A 23,172-nucleotide genomic window follows, 5' to 3' on the forward strand; every position below is an offset into this window, starting at 1 on the left:
GATATATGTATTTCTGTGTATGTGAACACGTATATACAATGAAGCCCTGGAATTGTGTGAATTTAGATATAATATAATCACCAAATAGCTCCTGTTTGTTGTTAGCTCTAGTCTCAAATAAAGGGTAGGTTAGCTTCTGCAAGGGGGAGGTCTAAAGGAGGGAGGGACAACCCCATCTCAGGAAGTGAGCATTTAGCAGGAAGGTCCTTTGATCTTCAACAGTTTCCTAGCCTAATCTCCTCAGATCAAGCCACTGAAATGGTGCTAACAAACCAGAGAAATCCAAGAATCGCTGTCACTATTCTGGAAGTTCCAACCAGCCTTAGGGACCCAGAATTGTCCCCATTGATATAAAAGTGAGAATGGATATCGTCACCAGGTGGCGCCAAACCACAGCCAGGACCAGAAAGGACTGGTTCCTGGAGCTTGTCAATCAGCCCACAGGCTCACGCCAATCATTTCTTTAATCTTGTAGTCATGGTCTCTACAGTTTTCATGACTTGTTTCTGGCCCCCATTTGTTATATTACGGGTGTTGGGGAGGGGGGAGTTACTGTCTATATTATATTAACTTCACATAATGTTCTGCAACTTGTTTTTTGTCCCTACTTAAAAGATTGTGGTGTTCATTTCGTGTCAGTTCCTAGAGACTTAGCTGTGTAATATATCACTGTGTTGATCATAATATATTTAATCAGTTGGAGAGTGGGGTTGGGTGGTAATTCATCTGACAATTTATAATCTGTATCTTGAAAACCACGAAGCAAGCAAGCATAAAAAAACCAAAAAATGTTCTAATAGACACATAAAATACCTCAATAAATAACTATGCAATAAGTATGACTTTCAAGAGAGCTCCTTGGAACCTCACTCAGAACTTATTTGTTTGCAAGGAGTTCTCTGCCGCATTAGAAGGCACAGCTTCTATGGCCAGAACAACAACCTTCTCTTGAAGCTCTTTAGGCTTTTACTAAACATTTTTCTACATATGGTCTATATGTTTGGCATGAGTCTCATGTTAATCTTTTTTAATTAGGTAAAGTAGTTTCTATTACAGATTTACAGGTTAGGGAACAGAGGTTTACAGAAGTTAAACAAGCTGTCCAAGGTCATCTAATTTGTTGCAGAGCCAGGTCTGTCTGATTTCACATCCAGGAGGAGTCACAGGAGGGCATACTGACGGCAGGAAGATGTGATCCTGACCACCTGAGAGCCTAGGAGGCGAGACAACTATACAAGGTGGGCAGGCAGGCGGGCAGAAGAGATCAGAGGTCATAACAGTTTGGAGACTTTAAATATGTGAGCAAACTACTTTTATCTCACGAGTTCCACAGAATGAAATAAGTGGAAATACTTATAGCTCAGACCTATCGACTATGCTAGTATCTGCTCACTCAATAACTGCTGAATTCATGTATTCAGTCAGCAAATATGTACCTGTATGTGTCACTATGTACCAGGTCAACCTAAACACTTTATTTATTATTTTTTAAGATTTTATTTATTCAAGAGAGACACAGAGAGACAGAGTCAGAGACACAGGCAGAGGGAGAAGCAGGCTCCATGCAGGGAAACCTGATGTGGGACTCAATCCCAGGACTCCGGCCGGGATCACACCCTGAGCTGAAGGCAGATGCTCAATGACTGAACCACCCAGGCGTCCCAACCTAAACACTTTAAATGTGATTTGTTATCTTAGCAGGAACATGTCAGTCACTTCAAAAACCTCTCCACGCCTGAATAGCTCAGTTGGATAAGTGCCTGCCGTTGGCTTAGGTCATGATCCTGGGGTCCTGGGATCAAGTCCCGAATCAGGCTCCCTGCTCAGTGGGGAGTCTGCTTTTCCCTCTGCCCCTTCCCCAACTCCTGCTCTCTCTCTTTCTCTCTCTCAAATAAATAAATAAATAAATAAATAAATAAATAAATAAATAAAATCTTTTAAAAAATCCTCCCACAAAGGCATTATACAGGAGAGCTTACTGTATTTTCCCCATCAGAAAATGCTTGTTAGCCTTCCTTTCTAATTTATCCCCTGTATTCTTCAGAATGTTTCTCTTCCACCAGCCCTTATTAAATATTTATTCCTCAGGTCTCTACAGCCTGTTTTCATATACATTTTATTTATTAAAAAAAGAGATTCTATTTATTTATTTGACACAGAGTGAGCGAACACAAGCGAACACAAGCAGGGCAGCTACAGGCAGATTGAGAGGGAGAAGCAGACTTTCTGCTGAGCAGGGAGCCCGACGTGTGGCTCCATCCCAAGACCCTGGGATCATGACCTGAGCTAAAGGCAGATGCTTAACTCACTGAGCCACCCAGGAACCCCTTTCATATACATTTCAAATATTTTAATTAATTATTTAATTTATTTATTTATTATAGAGAGAAAGAGAGAGAGAGAGAGAGAGAGAGAGTGCCAGCGGGGAGAGGGACAAGCAGACTCCATGCTCAGTGTGGAGCCCTATGTGGAGCTCGACTCCAGGACCCTGAGATCATGTTAAGAACCAAAACCAAGAGTCAGAAGCTTAACCCAATGTACCTCAGGTGCCCCTTGTGCATTTTAAGTTGGAGATGGGCATTCCGAGCCTCCACAGCCCTTTTGGCTATATGACACTCAAAACAGCCTGCCCATGTTCTCTCCTACTTGCTGCCTCCTGCTGCCCCCACAGTGCTGGGCACCAGTGCCCAAGAGTGTTGGCTCAGGACCAGCATGGGGAGTGCAGGGTGGGGAACCGGAAAGCCAGAGATGTGAGTTCTATGTCTTACCTTATCATTATTTAACCTTGTGAACCTCCATTTCCTTATGTGTGAGATGGTTTCCATTCCCTCAATTGAAAGCAGTGAGTGAGAACTTTAAACACTGTAAGTCATTACACAACTACATGGTTTGAAAATTCACTTACTGACATTATCACTTAGAGAGTAGTTTTTTTACACGTAGCTAGAGAATGAGGCAAGACAATGAAGAATAATAAGAAAAAATGTAGAGAGAAATTGAAGATGGCTTCCAAAGCCCAGGTAAGCCTTCTGATATTTTCTCATAAAGCTATAATTATTAGAACTGCTTGTTACCTGTCTTTACAATGTGAATGTCTGAGAGGGAGAGGAGGCTAGGGAGACAATTATATTTCTCTGCCTAAATGAAGTGTCCTTTCATGGTCTAGGGCAAGGTTAGGAAGAAAGGCAATGGCTGTGGCTCCCAGAGCAGGTGCTGTAGCTCCATGGAGGCTGTAGGCCATGTTCATAATTAGGTACACAGTAAAAAAGTAGCATATGATGCTGAAAACTGCCTCATTATCATCTCCACTGTGTCCCAACATCATGGCCTCTGATGGGCATTGTGCCAACCAAGCTCTATTACATGCCCCAAAGGAGCAATCATGTGCCCAGAGCAGGGCTTGGCTCATATTAGGTGCTCAATAAATATTGTTTACTCTAATTGTTGAACTGACCCAACTCCTTCATTATTGACATATCATGAGGCATGACTGTCTACACTGAGGCAATGACTTTATACGTCATTTTAAAAAATGGCAGTAAGCTAGTGGACTCTCATCAGTTTATTCTGGAAAAAAAAAATCAGTGCTTCATTCACGAAGTCCAACAGGAGCTAACAATGTTAGAATTGTTTCCTTCGTGGGAGTGACCACGGGAATGTTAGTGAATGTAATGTTAATTTTTACTAATTCTGGCTAAGGCTGAGAGATTATTCTTTTTCTGAAGTTATAGAATATTTTCAAGGAACTACTGTTGTTTTTACCTATAAGCACAGAACGTTTTATTAGCCAAAACTTTAGTAGGCATGAAACCAATCTCTAAATGTATAACACCAATGGGACTAGCGTGACACATTACCACGACCCTTCAGACAATGCCTCTTCGCACATAAATCAAATCCTGGACCCACCTACCCGATGGCATGCAAAAGGAATCCTTTGAATTCTTGCTCCCTTTCTTACACAAAGGATAATTTTTAGACTGAATTTCTGTAGCTTAGAACATTCTTGATACATGCAGAAGAATAAAATCATTTCTGCACATTTACTTAAGAGGAAGAACATAAAGCAACTTCAATTACAAGAAATTCTGAATTAAGGAGGTGGCTAGTGGTGAGGTGGTTAGTCACATACTGAGTTGTTATGGTGTAGGACACACTTACTTCCTGCTGGGTTTTTAAGACAATCCTGCCAACATATCCTTCCTCTGGAAACCAGCTGCTTAAAATCTGCATGATCTCTTCTTCTGGACCGATGACTCTCTGAAATGGTTGTTTCCTGCATTCATTCTTTTCCTTAGATATAAAATATTTTTCTTCCATCAAAAAATAGTCTGTGACAATAGGTTTGGTGTCTTGTTCAGTAGTTAGAATCTAAGGAAAAAGCAAAGGCAAAACTTTAATCCAAAAATAAGCCTGTTTTATACAGAGAACAAACTGATGGTCACCAGAGGGGAGCTGGGTGGTGGGACGGGTGACATGGGTGAAGGGGGATTAACGGTGCATTTATCGTGGTGAGGACCGAGCACTGTAGAGAATTATTGAATCATTACATTGTTGTACCCCTGAAATCAATACAACACTGTATGTTAACTATACTTGAATAAATACACACACACACAACCACACACACACAACCTCACAAGATAAGCCTATTTTCACAGTATTTACATAGGCTTGATGTGCCATTTATAAGTGAGACCTACTCTGTAGTGTTGCCTAATTCTTCCTGGAAAACCTCAGAACTCTCTTATATTCAACAAGGATTGTTTATGTTCATTCTGGGCAATGACACAATTTATTCATAATCCCCAGAGAGCATAACTATTTTTCCCACAGCTGGAATGAGAGCTCCTACTGAATTAAGAACTTTAGGCTTCCCAATCTATGAATTTAGCTCTCTGTAATCTTATAACACAGGACCACTGGCAAAGAACCTAGCACAGATTTTACCAACATCTTCTCTTTTCCTTGTGTTGGAAATACTTGTCTTCTAATCTCATCTGATCTAAGTTCCTGGGAATTCTCCTTTCAATTAACTCTTGACACTGTGCCTCCAAGCTTGTTTTCTTTTTTGGCTACTGACCCCAGGCGACCCAACAGAGTGGCTGAGATGAGGCTCTGGAGCCAGACAGACCCAGGCCTTGGGTTTGCCTTTAATACTTACTGGTTGTTGGGCGTTGGGCAGGAGACTCAGTTTCCCCATCCATAAAATGGTAATAGTAAGAGTAACATTCTCTTAATTTCGTTTTACGATGGAGGCACTGGTTATGAAGCAGGACACAGACACATTGTGAGAACTTATTCAACACTAGCCAACATTAAGGCTCCTCTGGCTGGGATCCCTGGGTGGCGCAGCGGTTTAGCGCCTGCATTTGGCCCAGGGCACAATCCTGGAGACCCGGGATCGAATCCCACGTCGGGCTCCTGGTGCATGGAGCCTGCTTCTCCCTCTGCCTATGTCTCTGCCTCTCTCTGTGTGACTATCATAAATTAAAAAAAAAAAAAAAAAAAGGCTCCTCTGGCTGATGCATTGCTTCACATTCGCCTCTTACAGGTGAGGACAGAAGGCTGGACTCCAAGCGGGGATCGAGAAGGCTGCCACCATCTGGCTTGGGTTAGGCAGACACTTTGCTCCTTGCCCGCCAATGATGCGACTACCAGAGCCAACACTTGGCCCTGCTTTATTTGGCTGGGAGGAAGACCAGAGTGAACTGAGGATGGTGGAGGCAGAAGATTCTCAGGAAGACACTGCTCCCTTCACCTCAGTCCTCAGTCTGTAATTGATGCTGGGCTATGGATCCTGTGGGGGCAAGACAGCTACTACTACTGAGTAATTCAGGATGTGACGCTTCCGAGAGTAGGTCAGTCGGTACCTCACCCCAACGAGAGGGCCAGCATCACCCCCTCCTCAGTTCTGCTTGATATCCATGGCATTATTCACACGAGGTGACAATAAAGTAATCGGCTTCTTTTTTATGGGTGTTCTGTGGACATATTGCCATACTTAATGTTTTCATTATAGAGTCTCCAAATCCCCAACAATACTTTGTGAGAGTAGACACTGAAGTTCATGGCCTGATTGCTTTAAAAAACAAAAACAAGGGATGCCTGGGTGGCTCAGTGGTTGAGCATCTGCCTTTGGCTTATGGGGTGATCCCAGGGTCCTGGGATCGAGTCCTGCATCGGGGTCCCTGCTTCTCCCTCTGCCTATGTCTCTGCCTCTCTCTGTGTGTCTCTCATGAATAAATAAATTAAAAACAAAACAAAAACATGCCCCCAAAATGAATATTGCCCCCGCCCCCCCACTGCAAAGTCTTGGTAGAGCTTCTGTTAGTCTATGAAATCTGGCACTTAAGCTATTTCCTCGGACTTTAGGTCAATTATAAAATGGGGCAAAATGTTGCCTGTCCATAGAGACTTCCTCTCAAAAACCAGAACTATTTCTCTTGTTCCTTATGGTTGTTTGATTGGTTTTTAATCTTGACCCCCTCCCACCCCATACATTCTATAATCCCAACTACATTTCATTATACACCCTAACTTCAGAGAGAGCCCAAGGGTCACTCCTTTTGGTCACTGCTCCCTTGGTCTACCTGCAAGGAGGAGAAGGGATTCTGAACTGGGTTAGTCTGCAAGGATGTTAGGTCACTGTGCCAAGCAGGGGTGGAGTTTCTAGTATGAAGAGAAAAGACATCACACGTGGGTTTGGGTTTGCCTCTCCTTTTGAGGAGCTGCCTCCCTCTGGATGCTGCTTTGTTCCCAGCTTTCTCACTCTGACATGTCCTCCTGTGGGGCAGTGGCCCTGCCTACAGAAAGCCGCAGAGATCTCGGGGGGATCCCATGTAGAAGCAGTATCATGTGAGGGTACTCAGGCCAGTGCTGCTGCGGGCTTTGGGGAACAGCTTATCCTTTGGTGTTAGGCCCTGTTGGCATCTTTGCACTACCAGAGGGGTAGGATCTCAAGGGTTAAGATCAAGTGCCAGGGGAAGAGGGATAAGGGCAGTGCTCAACATGTAAATAAAGACCTAAATAAAGACTGAAGATGTCTTCTTGGCTATGTGCTCCAACCTGATGCTCTAAAAAGTTGATTCAACTCCTAGGATGGCAAACAAATTCCATTCAGCTTGTGTGCAAATTCTGATTAATCAGTAAGCTCTTCATTAAAAAGGGAGATGGAGCCCAGGTCTAGGCTAAGAAGCAAAGACTACCACGTTTGGAGAGCCTCTCCTTCTGATCTTTACCCTTCCTGAGCTCCGTGTTTTTATGTGTTTGAAGAAAGGTTAAAAATTCTTTCCTAGGGGATCCTTGGGTGGCTCAGCGGTTTGGCGCCTGCCTTTGGCCCGGGGCCCGATCTTGGAGTCCCGGGATTGAGTCCTGCGTCAGGCTCCTGGCGTGGAGCCTGCTTCTCCCTCTGCCTGTATCTCTGCCTCTCTCTCTCTATGTCTATCATGAATAAATAAATAAAACTTAAAAAAAATTCTTTTCTACAGGTTAGCTTGTCTAGTGGTACCAAGTTCTCGCAGGTCATTCTTAGGGTAGATCTCAGTACTGAATCATACAAATAATCAAAAAGTAGATCACCGGGATCCCTGGGTGGCGCAGCGGTTCGGCGCGTGCCTTTGGCCCAGGGCGCGATCCTGGAGACCCGGGATCGAATCCCACATCGGGCTCCCGGTGCATGGAGCCTGCTTCTCCCTCTGCCTGTGTCTCTGCCTCTCCCTCTCTCTCTCTCTCTCTGTGACTATCATAAATAAATAATAATTAAAAAAAAAAAGTAGATCACCAACATGGACTTTGTGTTTTATGTGTGTTTTTGTGTTTGCACATGTGTTTACACACATACACACACACCATATATATTAGACGCTGGACTCTCCTAACCGTGGGCTTAGTGGACTCACCTGTTGGAGAAGCTGCTTTGCCTTCGTGCCTCCACTTATGGAGAAAACAGTAAAGGGCTCTGGACCTGGGACCCCATGCACTGTGACTCTGTGAGTCTGCAAACATTTTCTTTCTTCTGTATTAAACATCTGTCAAGGAAGATAGCATGGTTTCTCATTCATTCTCATTCTCATGTTATTTCTAGGCTATATTCAATACAGAAGGGCTAGTTCTTAGAAGTCTGTAGGGGACACATATATGCGAAAGAAAATCATTCTTCTATACCTGATGTGTATATTTGTGATTGAAAAGGTGATGGTGCATCTTCCTTAATAGTCTGGTGAGGATAGGGACACTTGGGTGGCTCAGTGACTGAGGGTCTGCCTTTGGCTCAGGACATTATCCCAAAGTCCTGGGATCAAGTCCCATATTGGGCTCCTTGCACAGAGCCTGCTTCTTCCTCTGCCTATGTCTCTGCCTTTCTCTCTCTGTGTCTCTCTTGAATAAATTATTAAAATCTTAAAAAAAATAGTCTAGTGAGGATATTACCTGCATAACATTAAAATATTAATTTATTTTAAATAATAGGGACTCTTTCCATCATACTTAGGAGACTGATGATACTTGAAATGTATGTTAGTTCTTACTTATGAACTGACCTTCAACAGTGTCTCTTAAGTTCTGTTTAGGAACCTGGGTTAGAATTTTGGTTGGTAAGATGATAAACAGAATATTATGGTCTTTGAGAGCTCACTGCTCAGGCACACAAACAATTATGAAAAGCTTTTCTGTTTTAGTAAGAGCTGAGAAGATGTGTAACTCATAACTTTCTAAGCATTTTGTATATTAAGATATACTCATTAATTCAACATAAAAATTCATTGATGGAGAGCTGAATCAGACATTATGCCTGGCCCTGGAATTATTATTTTATTTTATTATTATTTCCGTCCCCAAAAAGGGGACAAAGCCTCCATAAAAACCCCCTCAAAGATGGGGATTGAGAGCTTCTGGGTTGGTGAACACTTTGGGATGCTGAGAGGCTGGTGCACCCAGGGAGGGCAGGGAGGCTCTGTACCCTCTTTTCCATGTATCTCTTCCACTTGGCTGCTCCTGAGTTGTATCCTTAATAATAAATTGGTAATAGTAAAGCATGTTTCTGAGTTCTGTGAATGATTCTAGGAAATTCCTGAAACTGAGGAGCAGGTTGTGGAAAACCTTGAACTTATAGCTGGTCAGTCTGTGGTACCAGCGACAGCCTGGAACTTGCCACTGGCATGCGAAGTGGGGACAGTCCTGTGGGACTGAGCCTTTAACTCTGGGATCTGTTGCTAACTCCAGGTAGACTGTGTCAGAATCAAATTGAAAGGTAGGACACCCAGCTGGTGTCAGAGCTGAATAAGTGTCAGAAAAGACACTGCATATCTGGTGTCAGAAGTGTTGTGAGGAACAATGATTCATTCATGGCATGTGTGGAATCTTCAGTGCTAATCGGTATGCAGGGTGATGGACTCAGAATATGGCACTAAGCCCTACTTCAGCTTTGTGAAAGTGTCTGATTCTTGCCCTTAGGTACCAGGCAGCCCTGGCCCTGCTTCCCTGTCCCCTGCACATGTAGAGGCAGTGCTCCCTTCACCTTGGCCAAGGTGCTATTCTCGACCTTGGCCATATACTGAAGGGAAAAGGAAGAGAACCTAAGGAAATGAGGTCAGGACAGAGAGAGAGAGAAGACACTGATGAGGTGAGGGGAAGAGGAATAGAGAAGAAAGCTCTCTATTTATAGGATTTATAGGTGGCCATGGCAGTGGTCAAGCTAGTGCCATTTGTGAGCATACAGGACACCTTTCCACAGGTTGTTAGCACTATGATGAAGTGTAAGATTGATGCAACAGGTTATCAAATATGTAAAGAGGTAATCAATGGGCACCATTTTAAATTCATTTCTAAAGGGCAAGACAATGGAATCAACCAGTTAATTAAAGCAGTGCTACTTGTTTAAGTAAACAACCCTGCATTACTGGGGTGAGTGCTGGTCCAATGGTTCTTGAACTTTAGTGGGCATAGAACTTACATGGGGAACGTATTAAAACAGAGAATCTGCAATGGTGGCTCTTTCTGTGGTGTTCCCCTCCCATTTCCAAGAGGGTCGATTCTGCATTTCCCCCAAGCTTTGCTTAATTAGTGTCTTCCCCTTGGTGTTATTTTGGGCTCACCTCCTCAGCAGGCACTATCATGTACTCATTAGGAATATGGGCTCTGGCACTAGAATAACTTGGGTTTACAGTTGTGTGACCTCAGATATACTTGGCTCTGACCTTCCTCACCTATAGAATGGAGATGGTATCAATAGCTACTTCTCAAAGTTACTGAGAGGATTAACCGAGTCAGTATAGACGTAAAGTGCACAGAAAGCAACAAGTGCCGGACGTTATAGTTATTATTACTTCCATTATTACCTAATTAAGAACTCTAATGGCCCGGGTACTGTGCCACAAGAAAGCCTACCCCCAGCATAGCAATCCTTGAAAATAAGCTGAGTGAAATGGAACTTCATTACCAAAGAGGCTGGCGTGGCACTGCTGGAGGAATTTTCTTCCATCCTTCTGCTGTTTATGAATAAACTAGAGATTTCCAAGACTTCATTGTGGAGGTTTCGCAGCTGAAGATGCCGATATCCTGGAATAATGCAGAAGTGGAGAAGCTTGTTAGCCATGTACCCCAGAGCTCTGTGCAAAAGATACCCCAGGAAGGTTAATAAATGGCTAGCAGATATCAGGCCTTGAGATGGGCAGGGAGTAGCAGCAGGCATGCAGCCAACAGATGGCTTTTCATCAGCAGACTGCTGCCCCTGGGGATAGTTCTGGATTGCTTAGTGGTAACTAACTTGTCCATGTACTGTTTCTGACTCAGACTCAAACTGAAAATCCTACACTCAAACAAAATATATTGGGAAGACCTGATCATTTCTGTATCAAGTCACCCATAGTCACTGTTTTACAAATATTCCTTTTAGAACATTTTTAGTGATAATATTCCAACAGGGGGCTGGCTAAGTAAATTATGGTGTGAATGTTTTAGTATAAAATGGAATAACATGTAGCCAGTAAAAGTGGTGATGAAGATGCATGGCAGTCAACATGAAAAGTTGTTCCCCCACCAAATCAGGAAGTGAGAACTAGTCAGGCTCAAAACACTGAGTGGTAAAAAAACAAAAAACAAAAAACAAACCACTGAATGGTGTTTTGTAAAAAAGCCTATTTGAAAAAAAAAAAAATTACATAATATGTATATGTATGTATATTATGTAAAGTATGTAAGAATGTTTTTGCCTCTCTGTGCTTTCTCATATTTCTACAATAACTGTTATGAACTGAACTGTGTCCTCCCAAAATTCTTATGTTGAAGCTCTCACTCTCAGGACCTCAGAATGTGACTATATCTGGTGGTAAAGCTTTTAAAGGGGGTTAGGGCCTTTAAGGAAGTTAAAATGGGTCATTAGGGTAAGCCCTACACCAGCCTAATTGGTGTCCTTATAAAAAGAGGAGATTAGCACAAAGACAGAGAGACGCCAGGCGCCATGCACAGGGACCAAGGTATAGCCATGTGAGGACACAGTGAAAAGGTGGCTGTCTTACAAGCCAGGGAGAGAGGCCTTGGGAGATATCGATCCTGCAGAACTGTGAGAAAAGAAATGTTTGCTGTTTAAGCCTCTGGTCTGTTCTAGTAGCCTGAGCTGACGAGGGCAGTGCCCAAGTACTACTTGCACCATGGAGAAGAAAAAACAGGAAAAGAACAAAATGTAGGAGCCTGTAACATGTTTGTGTCAGTTGGAGTGTGGCTGTGGGAAGAAGAATGTACTAGAACCTTCTACTCAAAGTAGACGAGCAGGGGCAGCATCCCAGGCATCTTGTTAGAAATGCAGAATCTCATGCCCCACCTCAGATCCTCTGAGTTAGAATCTGCATTTTATTACCAAGAGTCCCAGGAAACTCTGATACACTTCAAGCTGGAGGAGCAAATGCAGTGGTGCTGACTGGGGCAACTAGCTAAAGTTCCAGGAGTGCCACAGCAAAGCTGAACCCCACATCAGGCCACTGGCTCTGGCCTTTGCTCAGGACTCTCCACCTGCCCCTGCTCTGTCCCCAACACCCACCTCCAGCCCCCCGCCTGCCGCCCCATGGTGGGTCCAACTCCACCTTTGGCCTGCCTCTGTGATGAGTACACCCTGGGCCCCCCTCCTCTCAGGCTCTTCTATGCCTGCTTAAACAAAAAAATTTTTTCAAGTAAGCTCCAGACCCAACATAGGGCTTGAACTCAAGACCCTGAGAACAAGAGTCCTGTGCTTTACTGACCAAGCTACCAGGCACCCCTTGGGCTCCTCTCCTAACATCAGTCCCTGCTTTGAACATGCCAAGATGCGGCAGGCGTTACTGGGAAGGAGCGTGTGGGAAAAGGAGCACAACCACTCCTCCCTGCATGAGCAGAAGGAGACGCTGCACTCTTACGGGATGTTGTCAATACCTCTGGTTGTAGGATAATGTTAAAGATAAATCTCTGTTGAGATGTGCTTAAACAGTGTTCAAATTTTTATCATTTCTTTGTGCCTCTTATTTTAACTTTGTACAATGGAAATTTTAAACATACACACAAGTTGAGAGAAGAGCATCAGGAACTCCAGGGCATCCATCAGTTGGCTGCAAAAATTATCACCATTTTGACAATTTTATTCTACCTCGTTTTAAAGCCTTGAGGGGGATGATTCTCTGAGCGGTTATGGCTGAGCTATTGTTTTCCACAACTGCAAAACGCAGGAATATGAGATCTTCAAAGTGAACCCGGAAGAGAAACTGTTCATTCCACATGGGGTTCAAAGTGTTCCGGTGGATGGGTTTTGTGCGGAAGTGGCAACTGTCCAGGGGCATGCCCAGCACGTCCACTTCGATACATGGGCTTCCCGTGCTGCTACTTGGGCACACGTTTTGACCAGAGACAATCTGAGTGGGGAGAAAAGGATCAAAGTCACTGAAGATGCAAAAGAAACAAAGCAACCTCTGTACCTCATTCCTTCCCTCCACCAAGAAAGAGAACACTCTGGAATGAAACGGGGTAAATGGTTAAGAAAGCTGCTTAAAAAAAAGTGATTGTCATTAGGTAATCACATGACTGGAATAATGTGAAAGCCTATTTTGTCAACAGCATTCACCTGACTGCAACCTTTCAACTGTAAAAACGGCCAAATACTTTCAAAAACCAAGCAGTTAAGATAATAAAATTTCTCAAGAAGGCAAGAGAAAAGGGGACTGAAAGCAATGTCACTGAGAACTGGTTATTGACATTCTGCTCAAAATGTTTTAGGTGTCTATATTTGATATACCTCAAATCGTTTTCTTAAATAGTTTAGTTTTGGAGCAGGTCACAGGGAATATTGTTAAAAATGATCCACTACCTTCTGTAAGTAGATGGAACTATGCTCAGTCCAGCTGAAATGGTCAAACAGAAAGGGGCTGCTGCCCTGGTCTTGGGGGCAGAGAAAAGCACTATAGGAGGAACACCTGTGAGCAGGTTCCCCCCACCCCGCTGCTCCCCGTAGCCCTGGGGCTCTGAGGCGTCGTGAGCACAGGCTGTCCAGCAGTCTCTGCAGAGGGACAGACAAGATGTGAAGATGGAGAGAAAAGGTAACTTCGTCCTTCCCTGCCTTTCCTATCACCATCTGGTGGGTTTTTGTCTCTATCAGCTTAGTGGGAGGGAAAGAGCAGTGAATAAGTGTGGGTAATGAGCTACCGGGGCTGAGCTGTTAGGGGGCAGCCTGTGGCGTTCTGATGATTAGTAAATTAGGTTCCTTTTATTAGGAACCTTTTTAAAGGAACAAGGAGGGGTGCAGGGCTGATAGAGGTTAAACTGTAAGGAGAAAAAATATTTATTTGATTTGTATATTGAGGCCTGTCTGATCTTGTAAGAACTTGTCAGAGTTTAAGATGATCTGCTCTAACCAGGAGCTTAATGTTTACAGGATCCCACTCGCAGTTACAAAGCTCGGGGGCTGGAGGATAGAATTAACATTATCAGCATGCAGGTGAAGCAAGGACCTCATAAGTCCACCTACTGGGCTCTGGCGAATATAGGGCCTGGTGACAGTGTACCTAAACCAGAGCCACTGCTTTCTTTTTCTTTACTTATTTATGATAGTCACACACACAGAGAGAGAGAGAGAGAGGCAGAGACATAGGCAGAGGGAGAAGCAGGCTCCATGCACCGGGAGCCCGACGTGGGATTCGATTCCGGGTCTCCAGGATCACGCCCTGGGCCAAAGGCAGGCGCCAAACCGCTGCACCACCCAGGGATCCCGAGCCACTGCTTTCTGAGAGGTAAAGAAATGCTTTTGGGAACTAAATCTGCCTGAACAAAATTGTGACATGAGACCTCTGTGATGCCTTGAAGTCAAAACCAGTTCGTGTTTAGGAAGGCGTACAGATCTATACCCTGCCAGCAGAGGCCATACTTACAGTTAAGGAATAGACGGCAGGCTCCATGTTGTCCAGGTCTCTTTCCAAGGGTGAAAACTTCTGGTACATGGGACAGTTCTTGTCCCACAGAACGGGGGGTTTCAAAACATAACCACAGCCACCGTTGGCCTCAAACATGGCAGCATTTAAATGTAAAGGGAGATCTGCAGAATAAAATCAGTACTTCTTGTTACTTGGTGGCTCACGCGTCATCTTACACATTTACTTCTAAGTTCAAAAGAACTTTGTATCAATTCTCCCCTAAGCATGAAGAAGAGATAAGCGCCTATTCATGGCTTAGACTCACTGCGTGCCAATTCTGTGCCAGGTTGTGTCACGCACCTGAGACATAGCTGCTGACATGACACAGACTCCATCTTCACGGAGCTCATGCTCCATCCCATGTTCTTCCACTTAAAAAAAACTCTTGCAAATAAAAATTCACAACATCCATCCAGAAAAATATTTGAAAGACCTCATTTTATACTGAGGTTTAGAAAGGAATAATTAGAAATTCCTAATTCCTCTAATTAGAATTAGAAAGGAATAATTTTTTTTATCCCCAAGCAACAAACATTGCAGATAATTTTATGAACAATTCTTGCTTTTCCAGATATAAGATGAAATCTTAGTAATACAAGGCTAAGAGAATAGCCAGAAAACCATACTTTGTCTTTGAAATCTCCATTTCAACCGATAAATTGCAATACTTTTTTTATAATTGTAGTTCAATATGAAAACAAAATCATTATTACATGTGATTCACATCATGTTCACGATCCCCTCAATCATAAATGCCTGGAACTCTCACAACAGCTTTCAGAATTTGTGGCCAAATTTTATTTGGCATAGTTCTTTGATGAACGATTGGATCCCTGCACTGTTTTGGGGCTCTTACACACTCAAATACTCATCTGATGGCGCAAGTCTGTATAAAAGTTGCCCAAATGAGCAAAAAGTTTATGAGACACACCTGACAAATGTTTCCTCTGATAGATTCTTCCCATGTGCAGAGTAAACTTTGCTACACGGACCAACCTCAAGGAAAAGTGTAGAAGCCCATGGAGGAATGAGAAAGTTGGCTTTCACTTGTCTTGTGTATAAAATGTTTCCGTGTATGTGGAGTTGGCTGAGGCCACATGCAGGAATTTTGGGGGGAAGATGTCTTAGACACAAGAGAGCTCCAGGGGTCCTTATCTACAAAATTAGCACACTGGACCCAACCTTTCAGGCCCATCCAGTCCCTTGCGACTGATCCATTAAGGCAACAGAGTGAAGCAAACTAGCCTATGCAGATGGTAAATGTGAAATGGATAGATCCTACTAACAAAATTATAGCAACTCACTGCACCTTTCCCATGCACCAGCCCCCGTTCTAAACACTTTGTGTGCATCAGTGCCTCCATAACCCATGAAATAGCTTATTTTAGTATTTTCATTTTTATAGATGAAGAAACCAAGGCACAAGAAATGAAAAAACTCAAGGCACATGGCTAGTGAGTGGTGGACATCAGAGTTCACACCCAGACAGACTGACTCATCTTGAATACCAAACCATGTAATATATATTATCTTAACTACCGAATCTTAACTGCTGAAGCCATATAATCTATATCTCACAAGGATATCATAAATATAAATAAGATGATGTGTGAAGGCCCCTACCCCAGCATGTGGCACATAGAAGGTGCTTGATAAAAGCAGCCATTAAATATGATTATGAAATCAACACCCATTTGGGGTTGAAATCTGATTTTATTAGCAATGTGTCTATCCTTGTAGCTTTCCAGAACTTTAAAGCACTTTTCCTTACCTAAAATCTCATTGGTGATCCAATATGTGAAACAGATCCACGCAGAGCTGCTCATTTGGAATAAAGGTGAGACCTTAAATCTAGTCCTCCTACGGTCCTGCAGCTGGTTCCAAAACTTCATCTAGGGCTATAGTTTTAAAACCCTTGTTCTAGCCACGTGGACAGGATGTGCAGGAATCTGTGTAACCCCATCATCCCTCTCAGCCAATGCATCTAATGGCAGATCAAGCATAGCATTCCCTTTATGGTCTTTCTTCTTTTAAAAAACCTCTGTATTAAGTAGCCACCACTCTCATAATATTTATCTTTATGTTTGGGGGCTGGAAAAGTCATTAGAAAGAGTGTGACAATCATTTAGGAAAGTATAAGTATTAATAGAAGCTTGTCTTTTAACTAGGGCTAAATGTCTATATACTTGTAGATCCTAGGACATGACGCAGAAATTGTTCTGCCCCAGATGGAAAGAGCTTTGAGGGACTACTGCCAGCAAAAACCAGTCTATCTGCACACCAAGTTCAGACAAGTTTCCCAACTTAAGAGTTGGTTTTACTGAGGAGACCTGGGCTACACCTGGTTCTAGATTACTGCAGACATTCAGGAGTTGATGGAGCCATTAGAAATCTCTGGGTGGCTCAGTGGTTTAGAGCCTGCCTTTGGCGCAGTGTGTGATTCTGGAGTCCCAGGATCGAGTCCAATATTGGGCTCCCTGCATGGAGCCTGCTTCTCCCTCTGCCTGTGTCTCTCCCTCTCCCTCTGTGTCTTTAATAAATAAATAAAATCTTAAAAAAAAAAAAAGAAATCCTGGGAAGCGATCACCCTAAGTCTGTGGACACCCCTTTGGGACATCAGGTTCCCTGAAATTCAGGAAGGGGTAAGGTAGATGATCCATAGAACATATCTGGAGGCTAAAGGGACCCTGGGAGGGGGTTCTGTTATTTGGTTGGGGTCATTTCATAGAATATCAAGTACTTCCTAACCTGGAAATCCTTTTCAAGAATTAAAAATAATGATTCCAATGTTGACTCTTATCAATACGGACTTGCAATTCACAGAGAAGTACCTAGGAGAGATCTGGACCAAAAATCATGAGCCATAGGTTCAGACTGCAGTGGGGCTTATAGAGACAATCTGTTTTGGCTCAGTGCAGCATGCATTTATTGAGCACCTACTGCATGCAAGGTCTTGACCTGGCTCTACCCCCCAGTTTGAGGAAAAGAAAACTATTTTTACAGATAAATACCCCGAAACTGCATGTAGTTGTGGTTCGTCCAGCTTAGGCAGATGTTTATCATTGTTTGCCATATTGAAACCAAGAGAGGATATATGGCAGTACTCCCTTCTGGGAGTTGGAAGGTTTTGCAGAGAAATGTTAAGGATGAACCGCACGATACAACCATCTGCCTCTGCTGAGTAGGTAAGCTCCAACACGCTCTCTGGCTTGATTTGGGCCAGAGGAGAAACCTTCAGGGGTGTGTGGAGGCTGAGCTGCAGTCTTAGTGTGTGTTTCATATGGCGGGGTGGCTCAAGGAGGGATAATTCCCGTGTTCCCTGTCGCTGTAGCTCCCTTTGCCATCAGTAGAGCCAGGATGTCTGCAGCAGACTTGGCACTTCAGGAGAAAGGACACATACCAAACTAAATGCATTTCCATTTCCTTGAGAAAACCATTTTGCTGGTTACTTCACTTTACTTAAAATATTTCAGTATCATGATAACCAAGGGGACCAGTGGACACAGGGCTAAGGATGGGGCCAGAGAAATGAACCCACAAGCCACTCGGGACAGACTGAAAAGAAACTTTTACAACTTTGAAAATATTTCATTATTATTTCCACTTGAGAGTCCAAATCATACTGTTTTCATAACTTATCAAAAACACTTATGATAGTTAATGTTTGTGGAATGCTTTCTATGTGCCAGGCTCTATGTTGAGTATGGTACTTCACTTGCATTGACTTATTTAATATCAATTGAAAGAAACAAATATGAAAGGGCAAAAACACAGGACTGAAATATCTGACCATGTCTGCAGGGTCAGCCACAAATGAATACTGCTGGTGCTAGTGCCAGTTTGCTAGGTGGTCCCAGGACTAGCGCTGTGGTTTGACATTGGCAGGAGAGAGGGCTGTGTTTTGGTTGATGGGTCAGCATGGTTAACTAGGATCTGATTCAGTGCACATGAGAGGATTGGGGAGGCCGCTCGACTATTCAAAGGAAAGACTCTGGTTTTTGAATGAGCTTCTAGGAAACACTCCTCTTTTATTCTTTATCTTCTGTAGCTCCCTTCTTCCCCCCATAACCAAGTGGAAACAAATGCTTTATCCTCTAAACTCACAGAGTCCTTGAGTCTATTAATTATAATTCATTCTTGTTGAACAAATTAATCTCTTTCTGCCTTGGTTTGCCCATCTAACAAACAGGGATTATACAAGTAAGTTACCTCATAGGGTTTGCGAAGATTAAATGAGATAATAGGAGGTCAAGAATTCAGCTCAGTGCTGGTGCACAGTAAGCATGCCATAAACAGTAGCTCTTACCTGAGGTTTAGGTGTCATCAGTTACCCTGTTATGAGAGTCTCATCCACAGTAGAGAAACACGGACACTACTCTCACTGTTCATGTGGTTCATATACTGGTTTCCTTTGTGTTAGACAATCCTAGGGCAATGACCATCATTCTCTATTTCAATCTCAAAGGGAAGAGAAGAAGCTAAAATGATTTTACTTTGCCAAGTGTTTGGAGCCACACTAGTTTTTGATGGCAAGAACAAGAGCTTAGCAAGAGAATTTCTTAAGAGGCTTTACCTCTTCTCTACCCCCAAAGATCTTGAAAACAAACTGGACACAACCCTATCAAGAGCAGTCATATGTCTAAAAAATGCTTTAAAAATGGGGCAGGAGCAGGAGATGATGAGGGACCCTTCATGGTTCCTATCTATTGCCTTAATCAAAACACCAAGGACCCAATTCCTTATCAAATTCACTTCTGTTGTTGGTCCTCTGTACTTTAACCCTCCTATATGGTATACCCCATGTGGAATCTTGCTCCCTTTAAGCAATCGTTTGTTGTACTACGTTTGCTGAAATAGAAGACGCAGAGGAGAGAGGTGGAGAGGCACCCTGCTGGGTGAAGCAGGCCCATTACCATCTGTCTGGTAGTTGAGTGCCACGAGCTGTATCCCATGGAGCCAGAACAAGAGAGGATTGGGGTTGGAGGAGTCGATGCGTGTGGCAGCCGGGTAAGTCCTCAGCAGCTGACAGGCAGTGTGCTGGATCAGTTTCTGAGAATACCTGCGACACAGACGTTTGGCGGCATTTTCATTCAGCGATGAGATATGGTAACATTTGGGAGTTCTAATGATAGCGCTGAGGGATGTGGTTGGGTTGAGGGGGGAAGAAGATTCCTCCCACGCCTGTCGCATTCCTTCACAGGAACCTAAACCCCCCAAAAGATTAGCCCCAGATTAGTGCAGAAAACTTTAAATATTTTAGAAAGATAAACCTGAACATCCCAGTAGGCAATCATAACACATAACAGATTGGAATACATCTTGCCTGTTCCTTGTGAGTTGGTCTACTACCTTGAAACAAAATGATAGCTATTGTGTTTTAAGATGAGTGTAACAGGGATGCCTGGGTGGCTCAGCGGTTGGGTGCCCGCCTTCGGCGCGGGTTGTGATCCTGGGATGGGGATCGAGTCCCACATCAGGCTCCCTGAGAGGAGCCTGCTTCTCCCTCTGCCTATGTCTCTGCTTCTCTCTCAGTCTGTGTCTCTCATGAATAAATAAATAAATCTCTTTTTTTTAAGATGAGTATAACAACACTAATTTAAATCAAAAGCCTGAAAGTCCTCTGCCTCAGTAGCTCATCTATTCTATGGATAAATTTGCACAAATACGACAACCATATGTGTCCAAGGGTGTTCACTCTAGCATTGCTTTTTTTTTTTTAATTTAAATAACTAAAGAAAACCAAAACCAAAACCAAAAACTCCAAAACCACCCATTACCACCACCACCACCCAGGAAGCAACCAAAATGTTCTACCAGCAAGGAAGTGGTTTAATAAATGACAGTATGCCCACACAGTGGAATACCATGCAGTAAGGTAGATATGTATAGAAAGCTATGAGGAGAGTTATAGAAGTATAAAAGTTATATATGTCTCCTGATTTTAAACTATACAACAAAGTTATAGTAATCAAAACAATATGGTACTGGAATAAAGTGAGACACATAGATCAGTGGAACAGAATAGAAATAGAAATAGAACAGAATTAGAAATAAACCTACTTATATATGGCCAACTGATTTATGACAACAGAGCCAAGAATACACATTAGGGAAAAGATTGTCTCTTCAATAAATGGTGTCGGGAAAACTGGTCAGCCACATGTAAAAGAATGAAACTAGAGTATCTTACACCATACCAAATAAATGAACTTGAAACCATTTAAAGACTTGAATGTAAGACCTGAAACCACATAGCTCCCAGAAGAAAACAAAGACAATAAGCTTCCTGTTGAATTTTTGGCTCTGACTCCAGAATCAAAGGCAACAAAAAGAAAAATAAACAAGTGGGACTACATCAGACTGAAATGCTTCTGCACAGTAAAGGAAATCATCAATAAAAAGAAAAAGCAATCTACGGAATGGGAGAAAATATTTGCAAGTCATATATCCGATAAGGGGTTAAATATTCTTTAAGTATATAAAGAACTCAAGTAACTCAGGAGCAAAAAAACCCAATTTGATTACAAAAATGGACAGATGATTTAAGCAGACATTTTTCCAAAGAAGATATAGAGATGGCCAATAGGCACATGAAAAGATGGACACCACCAGTGATCACCAGGGAAATGCAAACTGAAACCACAATGAGATATCACCCTTTGGAATGTCTATTATAAAAAAACAAGAAATAACAATTGTGGGAGAGGATGTGGAGTAAAGGGAAACTCTGTACACTGTTTGGTGGGAATGCAAACTGGTGCAGTCACTATGGAAAACAGTATGGAGTTTCCTCAAAAGATTAAAGATAAAAAAAGATTAAAGATAGAAATTCCATATGATCAGCTATATCACTCCTGGGTATTTATTTGAAGAAAATAAAAACACTAATTCAAAAACATACATGTACCCCAATGTTCACTGCAGCATTACTCACAATAGCCAGGATATGGGAACGACCTAAGTGTTCACTGAAGGGTGAATGGATAAGGAAGATGTGATCATCTATCTATCTATCTATCTATCTATCTATCTATCTATCTATCTACACACACACAATAGACTACTACTCAGCCATAAAAATGAAGGAGAATCTGCCATGTGTAACAACATGGATGGATTTTGAGGGCATAATGCCAAGTGAAATCAGTCAGAGAAAGACAAATACCACATAATTTCACTCATATGTGAAATATAAAAAACAAAACAAACATATAAAACCAAACAAGCCTCCTGGATACAGAGAATGGGTCAACGGTTATCAGAGGGGGAGGGTGAAGGGGTGGGTGAAATGGGTGAAGGGGTTAAGTGTAGGATGATGGATGGCAACTTAACTAGATTTATTGTGGGGATCACTTTGTAGTGCATACAAGGATCAAATTACTATGTTATACACCTGAAACTAGTATAATGTTATATACAATTTTACCTCAAGAAAAAAAAAAGTTACCTAAGTATCTTCAGTTATATCCCGTTGTATTATCTTAAAAAGAATTTTATTTTTCTTGAAGAAAACACAATAAACCTAACACTGGTTGCCTCTGGGGAGTAGAACTGGGACATTGAGAGTGGAAAGGAATTTTAATAATAGTCTGAAATGTTTGAGTTTTTAACTATGAGAATTTATTACTTTTATAATACAAAGTAATTAGAAATAAAATGGATATATCTTCTGGAGTTATAAGGATGAAGAGTTATAAGGATGAGGAGTTCCAAAAACAACTAGAATGTTCCAAGGTGGCTCCAGCTTTTACTTTTGAGGCAAATATGTTTAGAACATCTTCAGTGAAATGTTATTTTTTAGGAAGGTAAGAGTGTAAATTTGTAATTTTAAATATATTGGTACCACACTTAGATAACATAAACATTCTTGAACATAAAAAAAAAAAGAAATTAAAAGTTCAAGAGAAGTGCTTAGATGGTCAAGTATTGGAATCATCCAGCATGCAGAATCAGGCCAAAATATCGGAAGAAGGTGACTTTACTTTTTCCAGATGCTTTGTTAAACGATGCTGTCTCCCCAGGGCTCATTCTGCCCGGATTGTTGCCAAAAATGGACTTCCTGCTTTTCCTCTCTTTTCCTCTGTTAGAGCCAGATGCATTTAGAGTTGACAGCCCTGTTCCCATAAAATGAAAATAAATAAGCCAAAAACTACAAGCAAGGGAACTCAACATTTTCCATCCCTGTTACTGTTTATTTTGAAGTCCTACTACTCCCTTGCAGCCCTGGGACAGAAGATCTACTAGCATTTTTAACACAGTTAATAATAGCATTGCAGGCAGTGGTAGCAAAGTTTTTCTCTCTGGAGGCAAATAGGACAAGAACTGCATGATCATCACAAAATCACAATACATTCACTTGATTGTGCATCAGAAAGATTTTGAAAAACTGCATGAAAAGAAAGCTCCCCAAGTCAATATTTAATTATTAGAACCTAATCACTCAACTTGGAGCAATGAAAGATTGGGTAAAGTCTGAACTTCAGCGTCTCATTGTTTAGGTTCAGTTCTTGCCAGTATGAGGTTGGCATAACATCTACCTTATCCGTTCCTATCTCCTTATCTATGAAATGGGTGTGATGATAGGAACTCACTCACGGGGGGTTAATCTGAGGGTTCGATGGGAAATATGTTATGACGATCATGATGTTTCGTGGCTTCTTTTGCTTCCTCCTAGTCCAACCACTGCCTGACCCTTCCCACCTGGCATAGTGCCTGGTGTGCAGCAGGAACTTAATAGCCTTTTGCT

General features: G+C 42.4%; 1 protein-coding gene across 5 annotated transcripts in view; it reads right to left on the reverse strand.

The window, feature by feature from the left end:
- Positions 1–23,172, reverse strand: part of PLCE1 (phospholipase C epsilon 1) — a 309,225-nt gene that overhangs the window by 5,873 nt on the left and 280,180 nt on the right. For all 5 annotated transcript variants that reach the window (XM_041739693.1, XM_041739678.1, XM_041739673.1 and 2 more), the window contains 7 exons: positions 22,409–22,540; positions 19,340–19,630; positions 14,385–14,548; positions 12,614–12,875; positions 10,439–10,557; positions 7,902–8,030; positions 4,162–4,371 (listed from right to left, as the gene is read on the reverse strand). In XM_041739693.1, coding sequence (XP_041595627.1) covers positions 4,162–4,371; positions 7,902–8,030; positions 10,439–10,557; positions 12,614–12,875; positions 14,385–14,548; positions 19,340–19,630; positions 22,409–22,540 — 1,307 coding nt within the window. The remainder of the gene's footprint in view (positions 1–4,161; positions 4,372–7,901; positions 8,031–10,438; positions 10,558–12,613; positions 12,876–14,384; positions 14,549–19,339; positions 19,631–22,408; positions 22,541–23,172) is intronic.

Source organism: Vulpes lagopus, chromosome 2, assembly GCF_018345385.1.
Source record: "Vulpes lagopus strain Blue_001 chromosome 2, ASM1834538v1, whole genome shotgun sequence".
NCBI classification, from domain to species: Eukaryota; Metazoa; Chordata; class Mammalia; order Carnivora; family Canidae; genus Vulpes; species Vulpes lagopus.